The 14,534-nt window shown below is 36.2% G+C and overlaps 1 protein-coding gene across 3 annotated transcripts in view; it reads right to left on the reverse strand.

Annotated features, from left to right (window-relative positions):
* The window catches only part of LOC127634176 (partitioning defective 3 homolog), a 582,251-nt gene that overhangs the window by 291,848 nt on the left and 275,869 nt on the right, over positions 1-14,534 (reverse strand). For all 3 annotated transcript variants that reach the window (XM_052113607.1, XM_052113605.1, XM_052113604.1), the window contains exons 6-7: positions 6,984-7,087; positions 6,389-6,472 (exon numbers count right to left, since the gene is read on the reverse strand). In XM_052113607.1, the coding sequence (XP_051969567.1) occupies positions 6,389-6,472; positions 6,984-7,087 (188 nt within the window). The remainder of the gene's footprint in view (positions 1-6,388; positions 6,473-6,983; positions 7,088-14,534) is intronic.

Genomic DNA, 14,534 nt, shown 5'->3' on the forward strand with positions numbered 1-14,534 from the left:
AACACAATGCTAAGTGTTATGTAGCTTGCCAGAATATTTCTATCTGGTTGCTAGGGTGTTCTAGGTGGCTGCTAGGGCAATGCTAGTTGGTTGCTAGGGTGTTCTGGGTGGTTGCCAATCAAAAGAGCCAACCCCAAACACATCATACAGAGTAAGAAGCTTTTAGATTTTTTTGACTTTATCTGGATGGATGGAGGGATGGAGGGATGGAGGGATGGATGGATGGGTGGATTGGAGAAATTGGCATATCTAACCCACAGTTTTATTAAAGCAAATATAACTGGACTAAAAATTGTGGTATTTTGTTGGAAATGTATTATCATGGCAAATTTTTGTATAGAAGGTCAACATATTAATACATATTAAAAAGACAAACAAGCAAAAATATGTCCATTGCATCATTTTATAGCGAGATCAGAGAGTTATGGACAGTATACTGTATATATTTTATATTCAAAGAGGATTAAAAAGAGTTTCCACCTTTATCGAATCTGGGGAAAAAAGTAAAAAAAAGAATACACAGCCCATTGATCCAGAATCCTTTTGAAAATGTTACTGTTCCTAGCCGTTCCCTTTTAACTCAAAACATCAAAAAATACTTTTTGAACATAAGCCGACTTTGGCCATATGGATTTTTTGGCACTGCTCACAGCCCTGCTGAGGTTTCGAATTCAGAACACTGCAGCCCCTAATCTACAAACCCTAAGATGCGATCATGTGAAATGCACCATCGCATTTGATGGGTTTAAAAAGTGGCCAGGAGATTTAGATATAAATAGAGCTTACATAGACTTTCCCCCTCCTCAAGGGCTGACTATGTTGCATCAGCAATCTTCAATCCCAAACTTTTACTTTCAGGAAGAAACAATACATAATAAGGTTTTAGGAAGCATACGTGTGTGTGTGTGTGTGTGTGTGTGTGTGTGTGTGTGTGTGTGTGTGTGTGTGTGTGTGTGTGTGTATGCTGATCACAGCAGACAGGAAGTTAGCTTGAATGACTGATGGAATGAAAAAAGCATGAAAAAAACAACAAAACAAAACAACAACAAATAAGGCGTAAAAAAAACTTTCACGGCCCTCCTTACATCAACTAGAGACAGAAAGACAGACAAACAAATAAACCCTCCTTCAAAGGAACACACAGTGTACTACAGAGAAGTAATTAGGTTTTGCTTTGGTGAGTGTATGGTGTGGTCTTGTGGAGTAATTACAAAGCTTGCACGATGTCTTTATCATCTTGATTTAAACCAGCTGTGGGGAATAAGGAGGAAAAGCTAAACTCCAACTGGACTGATCTAGAATCTATAGGGGCTCATTATAAATTACCTTTAAAGAAGAAAAGGCTAAGGCTGTGTCCAAAGTATGCAACACGATTATTGAATAGTTCACAGTTCAATGAAACTAGAAAAGAAGTCAAAAGTTCATGGTTATGTCTGATTGGAAGTGCCTGTTACTTAATTCCTGTTGTAGCTAATAACATATATACAGTATTATCATATTCAATAATGGAAAGTTATGGAATGTTAGATTAGCAGGCTAATCGGTTATCATATTTCCATTTGATAATTTGTTGCTAGTTATAGGATGTGTTGTCATACACTGGCAGCCAAAAGTTTGGAAATAATGTACAGATTTTGCTCTTATGGAAATAAATTGTTACTTTTATTCACTAAAGTGGCATTCAACTGATCACAATGTATAGACAGGACATTAATAATGTGAAAAATGACTATTACAATTTGAAAAAAATGTGACATTTCACCCCACACTTCCTGTAGCACTTGCCATAGATGTTGACTGTCTTGTCGGGCACTTCTCACGCACCTTACAGTCTAGCTGATCACACAAAAGCTCAATGGGGTTAAGATCCATAACACTCTTTTCAAATTATCTGTTGTTCAATGTCTGTTTCTTTGCCCACTCAAACCTTTTTTTTTTTGTTTTTCTGTTTCAAAAGTTGCTTTTTCTTTTGAAATTCTTCCCATAAGTCCTCCTGAGTCTTCTCTTTACTGTTGTACATGAAACTGGTGTTGAGCGGGTAGAATTCAATGAAGCTGTCAGCTGAGGACATGTGAGGTGTCTATTTCTCAAACTAGAGACTCTGATGTACATATCCTCTTGTTTAGTTGTACATCTGGCCTTCCACATCTCTTTCTGTTCTTGTTAGAGCCAGTTGTCCTTTGTCTTTGAAGACTGTAGTGTACACCTCTGTATGAAATATTCTTTTTTTGTTGTTGTTTTTTGGCCATTTCAAGCATTGTTTAACCTTTATTCCTCAAAACAATTATTTATTGTCTTTTTTTGCAATTATTTACATAATATTGACCTTAAGACATGCTGGTCTGTTGCATACTGTGTCAACTCAAAAACAAACACAATGTTAAGCTTCATTTAACAAAACAAATATCTTTCAACTGTGTTTGATATAATGGCAAGTGATTTTTAGGTACCAAGTGAGCATGATTACCTGAGGAAGTTGTTGGAGTGATGGCTGCTGGAAATGGGGCCTGACTAGATTTGATAAAAAAATTTCTTTTTTCAAATAGTGATTTTTACATCAGTAATGTCCTGAATATACTTTGTGATCAGTTGAATGCCACTTTGGTGAAATAAAGTACCAATTTCATTACAAAATATCATTATACCAAACTCTTGTCCGCCAGTGTAATTTATGTAATTTCATGATTAAGACCACATAAATCTTCAAGCAATTTATTAAGATTTCTGATCTGACACTAAACAGAATAGCCAAAGCAACTTTCAGCCTTTTAAATATATCAGGAAAAGTGACTCTTATGTTGGGATAAATTACAGCTTATTTTACTAAAGTAAAAGTGACAGTAATTATTATATTCCTACTGATATCTTAAAATAAGTATTTCCTGAATATAAGCAACTTGTGCTTGGTTACAATTTTGTATATTATTTTATTGAAAACCCCCCTTTGAAATCCATGTATCAAATATTTTACAGTAGGCTTTTGAGGTATATCTCCCAATCACCATTACAATTCATGCCCACCAAAAAAATTTTTTACAGAGCTTTGAAAATTCTGACATATACTATTTATAAGATATATTTAAAGTATGAACTAATATTTCTGTGTATTTTCATATATGTAGCCTGCTCTGTCATAAAGATCTCATTATTTTTAAATTTCAAGCTATTATGATGTAATCTTCCCATAATTTCCTGAGACACAATTCGTTTTTTACAATTTCCCTTTTCAAAATGTCAATATAGTACTTATTCAATGTTCACATGTAAGTTTGCATTTTAAAATCAAAATCAGAGAAAAACCTGGTAATATAATTTTTAATATGCAGATTTTTTGATAGTTAACCAATTGATGTGCATGTAAACACCTCAATGACTTTAACATTACTATAATCATCTGTCACCTGACTGATGGCTAAGTAGACTTAACAAGAAGAAGACCACCTGACCACCTGCTCTTATCCACTGCCTTTAATTGAATAACAAGGCAATCAGGATCCATTTATGCCAAGCAATTAGACTCTGACTTGCTTGCTGTGAACACTGGTCATGGGAGGAGATATGGTTATTGGAGTTATGTTTCAGCAAGTCTCTGTGTGTGTCTGTAATTTTCCCGAAATGTCATCTACCTCAAGCTGTTGGCAGAGCGAAGACGCTGGTCATTTTAAGAGTTCACTGTCTGGGGTCTTGCTGTAACCTCAGTGCCCTCTATCAAGATGCTAATGAGTTACCATTCAGCACCTCCTATCAATCATAATAGCAGAGGGGCTGATGAAGTCATTATGGACGTGGTCCCGTGGAAGTGTGGTATTATGTTCGGGTGGGGATAACTGACAGTTCTGATTAGTCATTAGGTAGAGTATCAGGTGTGTAACAATTGAGAACACTTAGGTGCACACAAGGCCATGAAAACAAGAATGAATCTCTATAGAATATTAGCGGAGTAACTTGAATGAAAGGATACACACGATAATACTCCATTGCTTACAGGTTGGTCACACTTGATTATAAACATGCAAAATTGTTTTGGACCCTACAATGGGATATGATGTCACATTCTATAGATTCTATTTCTTTTTTATATGTTTTTATTTATTTAATAATTAATTATAAATCATAATCAATTATGAATTAATGTCAATGTTCATTAGGGGCCATGCTCCGAAGTGGCGGAGTTCCTATTGTAGCTATTGGTTTTCTTATTATTATTATTGTTATTATGAAATTTGGCACACTGATATAGGTGGATATGAAAAGCCCCCATACCATATTTGGGGGCTCTAGATCAAACCCTATAGTGCCACCAACACACTCTATTCTCTGATTTGTCTGTTCATGATCTTTTCAATGGATCCAAACACTCTAGTCTCTGTCCAAGAATTTGGCAGCCATCTTGAAATTTGACGGATGCATACAATAGCAAACTCATCTTTCAGACGTTATCGGATCTTTGCCAACTGTGTGTCAAAGTACCTTGAGACACTCCTGGCCAAAAGTTATTAAAAGCTTTTTGACAGACCAAACGGTTTCTCTATAATGCATCACAGTATTCAGTGGGAAGTGAGGTTTAATCTCGGCAAGGCTTTGTCCAATCGAAACAAACTTGGCAGGCTTCATTTGGACTATGTTCTGAGGTTACATAGAAAGTTTGGGGACAGCACCACCTGTGGGTCAAGGTATGTTAAAAATGGCTATTTTTTAACATAACTTGTGAGCCATTTGTCCTGAAATCATTAGTTAGTGTTTTTGGATTCCTTGGGTCACCATTTTTTCCACGATTGATGTTCGACTCACGCTGAGACCAGTGTGAGAATAGTGCATTTGTTAACATTTGAGACCTCATATTGTGTTTCCTGCAGCATATCACTTGCTTTATATTAGCATGGCCTGAAACTGCTTGCAGCTTTATTTGTTACTGACTTCATTGACATACTTGGTTGTTGCTGGGGTTTTTTTCTTTCTTTTTGTTGTATTGATGTTTAGATACTCTATTGGACTACACTCTATATATTACTCTATACTAATTTGCAGGTCAGATTTCAACAAATTGACTAAAATACACATCTTCACATCTGCTTGTGTACACGCTTTCCATCTTTTACATGTGTATGAATGAAAGATAATGGAACACAAAATCTAGTGTGACCATCTCTTTACCAAAATCCAGCTAATACTGAAACGGCATTAAAAGATTAAAAATAGTCAAGTCATTATGCATAATATTACTTTATCTTTGGCCTGACATCGATTTTATGTGCCAGCATCAATTTTGTTTGTAAAAGGTCATAAGTATTCATGACTTATAAACAGCTCTCAGAAAATCCATTTATAGTCACAATCCACTAAATCTGATGACGTGCAACACTTTCATTTATTTGCACTTCTCTTGTATCATTTTTGTTTCTTTCAACAACTGACCTTGGATGAGTGTCGGTCTGTTTGTGAATGACCCATGATGTGGATGAGCTTTTAGTCAGATTGGGTGGAGCAGATTAGATGAATTGAGTTGGCCCGTTTGAGGCTTTCCCTACAGCAATAAAGTTACCTAATTTATTCAAGACCATGCTCCGTGTCCCCTTTGTCCTTCTGGAGGGGTGCAGGGTGTTTAGGAGGATCCCATTCTGTTAATTTTTGTAGCCTTATTCAAAGCAAGAGCTATTGTATATTTTCTTTCATTATTCAGAGAGAACTGGGGAATAGAGTTTAAGAAAATGCCACATGTGATCAAGAGGAGTTCTAAAGCTAGAGAACTGTATTGTCGATATGTCCTTGAGGAATGATGAAAAATGACCTCAAATGGATAGGGCTTGTTGGAGTTTAAAGAGACGGCAAAGATTGAAAGTCAGTTGTTGTGTTCACACATTGAGGACAAATTGGTGAGATATTAAAGAAGGTTGAAAGATGCAGGGGACACAATTGAGGTTTGGGTAGAAGCTAGTCAAAACAACCATCATATTATGAGTAGATTATTAATAATTATTACCAATATACACATAATCCCACACTATGTTTTTGGTTCTTAAACACTAATTTAACACTAATATACCACATGTTCACAATGGTAAAACAACTATGTTCACAGGTTAGAAATTGTATATATCTGTGTGTTTCTTGCATGAATAATTCAACTTTTTACAGCCACACAACACACTAATAATCAAAAGTATCCACAGCTTTGAATTTTCTAAAGTATGCCGTTATGGAGAGTGTTTTTGAAAGACTCAGTGTGGAATCAGTGTGTTTCAATGTGTAGTGTGGACTTGGCCCTTAAGCAAAACCAACCAATTTCAGTCATAAAAAAAAACATTTTGTAAATTCATAAAATATGGTCTATGAGCATACGGGGGTAAAATTGGTTCATGGTAGGTATTGTGCGTTAGTGGAGCTTTACCTTCTATCTCTGGCACTGAAAGGCACCACATGGATTCCTAGCGGCCCACCGCCGTTGGACACTTCAACCAGCTTTAACATTTCACTAGAGACATTGACAAATGAGGGGAATGTGAGAAGAGCCAAAACAGAAGAAAACAAATACGCAAAGAAAAGGCAATGAATAAAAAAGTTTGGAACTGGACAGCATGACTAGCTGTAAGATTCTGTATGAGTAGCTATGAGTCACTTGTGGTGGAAACTAAGGTTTGTTTAGATCCAGCCCAGTATAAATCCATATATAACCCCAGAAGCCATTAAGACATGTGGGTCAATGAAGGAACCAAATAGACACTTCAATTAAGTGATTAAGAGATTAAGTGAGACCTGCAGCAGGCTTGTTCCTTTTTACCAACAGGAAGCACTGTATACTTGTGTGAGGAGCAGATGAACATTTTGGTTTTCAGTCAATTTGGAAAAAGTAACTGAAAAGCGTTCTTTTCCACATACAGTATTTCATTCCACATGTTAAAACTGGCTGCATTGCGATTGCTCGTTCAACATAACCTTTCATGTGGATCCAAAATAATTCTAAGGTTCTTACTGTGACAACTTACTCAATTGAGGCTGATTCTATGCATGAGTCTGCTCGTCCCACTGGTTCTATCCTTCCGTTCTTTCCTCCATCACCTCTCTCCTCCTCCTCCTCCTCCTCTTCTTCCTGTGGAATACCAAAGAGAAACACTTCATGAGAATGGATATACCTTACATCTTAGATAAACCCCTTGGCCTTTGGCTCCCCCTCTTTCCTTCTCTAATCTAATTCAGTGAAAGTTGACCGTAATGGCCACTGTTTTTAAATCAGGGTGACTGGCTTGGTGCATCCGTGACATCTAAGCGTGCCTTGGAAAAGATGGCAGTAATCGATTACTCATATTCAATCAATCAGCATGAGGTCAGCCTGGCTCAGGTCTGCTGCTAATTGAATAAGGGAACGGTTGTGCATGGAGGCCCATTTGTTTCTTTTGCTCTCATCTAATTACCATCTCTCCATCTTTCTATTCCACTTCCTTTTGACACATCCGATATGTGCAGATGTCATTCACGATTCTTCTAAAAATGTACAATAAAACACAACAGGGTTTGCATGAAACATATACTACATGGCCAAATATATGTGGACACCTGAACACCATAGCACTCGGTGTGCCCTCCCTTTGCTGCACACTAATGGGAAGGTTATCCACTATATGTTGGAACCTGGCAAGATGACCGTGAGAAGTATTTCACTTTCCTCCTGAATTTGATGTCCTCATTAAGAAACACAGATTCTAACAAAAAAATCCCTCAATCAAGCAAATCTAATGACAACTGAATATATTTCCCACTTTAATTCCACTCGAACCCTCAGCTGTGGCTCATGTCCAAAGCCAAGTGAGTGTCTAGACACAGGGCGAGAGCCTGCAATGGTTTGTTAGCCATGGATATTAATATTCCAGCGGTCTCACCCTTAACCTTCCCCTCTTGAGGAAATGTCAAGCACATCTAAATAAGCGCTTCTCCATCTTTATATGGAAATGGATTCAGCCTTTTCAACAGTCACCCTTCACCACATGCATCCAACAGTCTGAATCGGATGACTGGAGACCTATTTTTTCAGTCTCTTTTTTTTTCTCAATGTTGTAGAGGTTAAAGAAAGAGTGGAGAAGGTCATGTAAATTGTATTAGCAAACCTGTGAAAAAGCAGAAAAATGGTCTGTTATGTTATTCTGGTGAAAATGAGTTAATCACCTCTAAACACATCTGACTGTCATTGATTTATCTACATGCTGTTTTCTATACAAATGGCTGGGTTTTTGACTTTTTACTTTGTGTGTGTGTGTGTGTGTGTGTGTGTGTGTGTGTGTGTGTGTGTGTGTGTGTGTGTGTGTGTGTGTGTGTGTGTGTGTGTGTGTGTGTGTGTGTGTGAAATGCATAATTTAGGTGTGATCCAGAATATACAGTATAATCAAAGTTTCTCAACCTTGGCAGCAGTGAATTAAGAATTATAGCTCCAATTTAGGATACACTTAATCTTAATTTAAAGGTATATAATCTCACTGATTTCCAATCTTGACATCTACTTTCCATAGCATTACTCTAGAAAACACAGCACCAAAACAAACAGTTAACATGACCAAATAATCAAGCAAATAAATTCCCCACAAGGGAAAAATGAATAAATTACATTTAGGAGAGAAAGCAGGGGAGAGGGTGAATCTCATGTAAATGGTCAAGAATGACATGGGTCATATTTCAATCCAAAATTTAAATAAATCATTCATATTTTCAGAGGTGGAAAGTAACTAATTACAACTACTCGTTACAGTACTTGAGTACATTTTTATTTTTTTTTTAAAGTATAAATAAATAATTGTACTTTTACTTGAGTTGATTAAAAGAGACGTATTCAACTTTGCTACAGTTATGTTTCATCACAATTACAAAGTACAAAAAAATACATAATATTTCTGAATTTTTGGGAAGAATAAAGTTATAAGTGCTAAATCTGTTAAACTTAAACACCATGTGTGCGTCACGATGCAAGCCCGCAGGGCACAACATCATGAGCACAGCCGCTTGAATAAACTGCAGCCGGTGTCTTTCTTCTCTAGCTTCTCCAAGACTTTCTGCCCTGTCACTATACATGTATGAAGGAACTGTCTGAACACTGTGAGGAGTCTGTTTCTCAAACTAGAGACTGAGATTTACTTGTCTTTTAGTTGTGCATCTGGCTGTCCACTTCCCTCTCTATCCTGGTTTGAATCATTTTTTCAAAACAGTACTGCATGGAATAGACTGTTTAGGATAATTAAGATTTTTTTATGACAATTAAACACATACTCCCTACACATTCTCGTTATTGTACTGCAAAAAATAAATAAAATACAAATAAATAAACACTGAAATACAAATAATAATAATAATAATATAAAAATGTATGAAAATGCTAAAAATGTAAAAAACCAAAACAAAAAACATAATACTAATAATAACAATAATCATATTAATATTAATAACAATAATAATAATAATCTCGTGTTTTAATGCAAAAATTAAACACAAATATACACTGTAAAGTCAAAAAACACACAAACAGAAACAAATAATATATTATGATTTTTTTTGTAGAATGAATATATCAATATAGTATTTGTCTGTCCATAATAATAATAATAATTATTATTTACTATTCTATTTTTTTACACAAAATAACACAACATTTAATTTATAAATGTATTATTTAGATTTTAGGGTAAAATATACTTATTGAACACTTTACTAGGAACTCCTGTACACCTACTTATTCATGCGATTTATCTCACAGCCAATTGTGTGGCAGCAGTGCAGTCCATATAATCATGCAGATACGGGTCAGGAGCTTCAAAAAAAATTCACATCAACCAAAAGAATGGGGGGGAGGGGTGGTCTCAGTGATATGGACTATGGCATGATTGTAGGTGCCAGATGGGCTGTTTTGAGTATTTCTGTAACTGCTGATCTCTTATGACCTGGACATGACTTGTGAGATTTATCCATTAAAGAGAATATTGATTTATAGAGCACAGAGATTGACTTTAAATATAAAAAATGCATTTGGTGTTGTCTGTGACAGCGTAAAGAGACAATGCTCACATTGCAAAGGTTGTCATCGACTGTTTTTAATTCTTAGAACACTTGTAGCTAACATTACCAAAATATAAATTAATAAAGGATTTGTTTGTTGAGTTGAAGGTTTATGTGACATCACTGCAACCATGCTGGAGTGTCTCTATTCACCTGTGAATTCTGCTGTCTGCTGCCAGGAGCTTATTAGCAATAAGAGATAAGTTGGAGGTCTGGGGAGTGTCAAATTGGACCCTGAGAGTTATGGAGTGCAAAGAACGGACCCTGTCACAAAGTCACTCGCACAGAACACAAAGTGTCACTTTGCCTCTAGTTGCAGTGTTAATGACAGACCGAGAGAAAGAGGCTTAGAAAGATTTTATTCCCTCCCTAGTGTGATTGTTGGATCTGGTCACCATTCACATGCATTCTAAGAACCACCAGAGATATTTTTCAAAAAATAGTTGTTTGTGTTGAGCAGAAGAAAGAAAGTCATACAAATCTGGGATGGCATGAGGGTGAGTAAATGATGAGAGAATTAAAATTTTAGGTCAACTCTCCCTTTAAGGTACAAGGCCATCACTGGGGTGGTACCCTTGTTGTGGGTACATATTTGTACTCTACATGAGACAAAAAGATCCCAGAACAACAAAACATATACTGTACATGTACCATTTAAAAGTACACAATATGACCTTAGGGTACAATTATGTATCCAAAACAAGTATAGAAATGAACTAGTGGAGATCATATTTTAACTAACAGCAATTGAATTGCATAGTCTGGGCCCTTTTGCCAATTTTTTTAATTCAAATTTTTATAATAGCCAACAGGTCCCCTGTATAGTTACAATAATCGCTGAAAAATAATTTAACTAACTAAAATGTAACTGAAATACACCCAAATTAATCTGAATCAGATTGCATCTTAATCGAATATTAAGAGTATGTGAATCAGAATTGTATCACATCAAGAAATCTGTATTGATACCCAGCCCTAGTGCTCCATAGCTCCATTTGGAAAAAAAACAAACAGCATACTGGGTTGGGTTGGTACGATATGAGAGTGAATTTCCAGCTTTGAATGAACAATTCCTTTAGGGTTAAATCAACTACTGTGATTTGGATGCTTGAGTGGTTCGTCGATATGTGGTGACTAAAAATAAAGAGTGACTGTGCGTGTTGTTGTACCTATGGGCTCTTGAGTGAAGGCCAGAAGCCACTCAGTGCAGCAGTTACAGGAAGCCAGAGGTTAAAAAGCTGGCGATTAGACAGACAGTGCATTAGATAATTGTTCCTGGCAGATACAGGAGGTCGGTCACATTAAGAGACTGCTGGCTTGCAAGGAGCTGGAGTGAGTTTTCCAGAGGAAAGTTGGATTGGAAAAGTCTTGATATCCAGATGTTGGACAAACTCCAGACAGAGCCCTGCATAATCTAACAGATACCCAGCTGAAGGGCTGAAAGTTCGGGTCTGCATTGAGGAGCTGTGCCTGACTAAGTGAACAACCAGGAAAATAGGAAGGGCTGAATGTGATAATGTGTAACATGACAGTTAGTCACAGCAGTGATGGTTTATCCTCTAGCACTGGATCTACGGTCAGATTTACATTGCTACAGTGTGTATCTCTACAATAAATCCTACAATCGCTGACTGACTGATGCATATTGCACACACAAATGTACACTGCTCCAATTTGATTGGCTGGCTTTAGGCAATATATCGGGGTCAGGATACCAGACTGATCACATTCTGCGACCATTAGGTTGAAAGTTCTTCAGCTGAAATCGGTCTGTGCTTATCGATATTGAACCACTGTCCCCAGATGCCAAAGCTGGAAGTGTTGTTAAAAGTATGGGCACATTTGAGCTCCAGTTTCCTGGTGAAATGTCCACAGAGTGGTGCCAAATGCAACTTGTGTTTTTAGTTGTAAATGATTCAATACTGTCAACAGGAATGTATATTTTATTAACCATAATCCCTAAACCAAACCCCAACCCCAAGCCTAACCGTCAGTGGAGTAAAATGTAATTTGGGCAAAAATTTTACCTCCAAATCGTGCTTACAATTATTTATGTGAACACAATTACTTACTGGTTTCCATGGTATACTAATGTATAACTAGTTGTGGCAATTATTGCATGGCAATCAGATAAACCCAACTGAAAATAGTGCCTAAAACCAAACAAATTGTGGCTGGTTGGTGCCATGTCAATAAGATGGTCTCTTCCTGACTAAATGGGCAGTTCTTGGCCAGAAAAAGCTGAAAGGCCACAAAAGTGTGGCTACTGCAGAACAAACGCAACCATTGTTCTTTCTGCTCACTAATGATCTTAGGAGCCATGGTATTGTGTAGTATATCTATATAAACACACTAGCTATGTCATTTTGGGCTGACTTAGGGACTATATGTTTTGTCCAGTTTAAAGTGCTTGAAAAAAAGGCTTTAAAGAAAATATAAGGAAATCAGCCATTTCTACAAAGTCTTTCAAACAATGTTTGTCAAAATATTTACAGCCTTTAATAATTGCCAACTCTGTCCAGTTCCTGACTACGTACTTAAGTCGGTAATTACCTTGAGTGATATACGCCCAAAAAGGCAACATTGGAAAAAGTCAAGCATAACAAATTAGACAAGCATGAGAAATAATAAGGCTCCCAAAAATTGTTGTGTAAAATCTGGTTGGTGGAACAAGTGACCCTTCTATGGAGCCAAAGGGATCAGTAACTGAAACATAACTCAGACCCAATTTGTTTGTCCTCCTTTTGTGTTCCTTAGAAGAAATAAAGTTATAATTTTATTTTTGGACTGTCCCTTAAAAGATGCAGCCCACAAAACAGTTCCAAAGCTCCAACCCCATGTCCAACTCAAATGGAGATTAAAGGCCATCCGTTAGACGCCACAAAATACCATTATAGTATAGCTGTCCCTCAGAAGCAGGTTCTATTACACCAATTAGATGTTTAAGAGAATTAGACTGATGTAACTGAACTTGCCTTGGGTTATTCATAATCCTCTTTCAAACATAGTGGTAATTTCAACCTATCATTAAAAAGTTTCCTTTACAACAGCCAATAGATCAGGCTGCACAGCATTTTCCAGACACTTATTTGTATTTGTGTTGGGGGATTAAACCTTAAAAGGGTCTAAATGATGGCTAAAGTCATTATTGGACATGACCCCACTAATGTAATCTTATTATACAAATACTATCCCACTGTGGTTGCTTTGTGTTTATTTGGAGTATGACAAGATAATGTATAGTCCATTTCGTATGAGCATTTCATACACTTATCATGTCAATTGGGATATTAACAGGCGACAGTAAAATCAGTTAAATGTACGCCTTTAATCAGTACCAGTAATATGTATGTCATCTTGTGCATTGACTGAATCTTATATATTAGATCTCTTATTCTTCATTAATGTATACTTTATGTCCTCAACACAGGAAAAAATTCAACTCATTAATACAAACAAATATCAACAAAGTGACAAATAGAATCTATCATTGCAAACAATTTTTTAAATCAAATTCCCTTAGAAAAAAGTACTGTGACATGGTAGAATGATGTTATCTAACTGGAAAACCATGATACTTTGATAAATACCATGGTACTCAATGATAATCATATCCATATATGAAAAAGATTTTAACTGCACAATGACATTAGACATTACAGCATCATTTTCTGTGACAGTGTCTTTTTCTGTATTGATGCTTTGAAATTATGTGTTTTGAAAAATGCTATATGAAAAAAATAAATGACTTGACTTGACTTGGTATACAATTGTACTTCAGAGAATACCACACTTTTAGCATGATACAGTAAACATGGTATTAAAATGGCACATGTCCAAAAAAGGCATGGTATTAATTTACTACAGTACAGTACATACAAAATAAATTAAAATGGATAAATGAATGAATGTATTAATTAATTTAATAATTTAATTCACACACCAAGTCAATTAAATTAAAAAATTAAACAATTCAAAGAAACAAGTTTTCTTGAAGTCTATGGTTCATTGTCAAGTAGATTTTACTGAAAAGCTTTTCATTTTGTTCACCTGTACAGCTTTTGATAAGTCAGATATTCTTAAAAGCCATAGCCTCATTTGTTTGAATTATCAATTTAATCTTTTTGACTTTGGTGTATGGATTCCTTATTGTTGGCTTTTTTATAATTGGCACAACAGTATGATTCTTTTCAAAAGCATCAGCCTCTGTAATATGACAGAAATATCAGCTGCAACATCTTTTTACCCTATTATTACTTTACCCCCCTTTTGGAAACTCAGCTCAGCTGTTTGGCGAGCACTGTAAGGCGAGTGACCCTGTTTTAAAGAGCTGTCAGTTTGTGTCGTCGGTGGGAGGGGGGCGTAGTCATTCTTCTAAGATCTGAACAAAAGTCTGGCACTTTCATATTCCTCCCTAACATCACCTGTAGGACAAAAATTGGGTTTCAAAGAGCAGCATACTTGTTCTCAGGCAGTGAAGAGCGAGTCACCATTATTAGAGC

The sequence above is a fragment of the Xyrauchen texanus genome, chromosome 41 (genome assembly GCF_025860055.1).
Source record: "Xyrauchen texanus isolate HMW12.3.18 chromosome 41, RBS_HiC_50CHRs, whole genome shotgun sequence".
NCBI classification, from domain to species: domain Eukaryota; kingdom Metazoa; phylum Chordata; class Actinopteri; order Cypriniformes; family Catostomidae; genus Xyrauchen; species Xyrauchen texanus.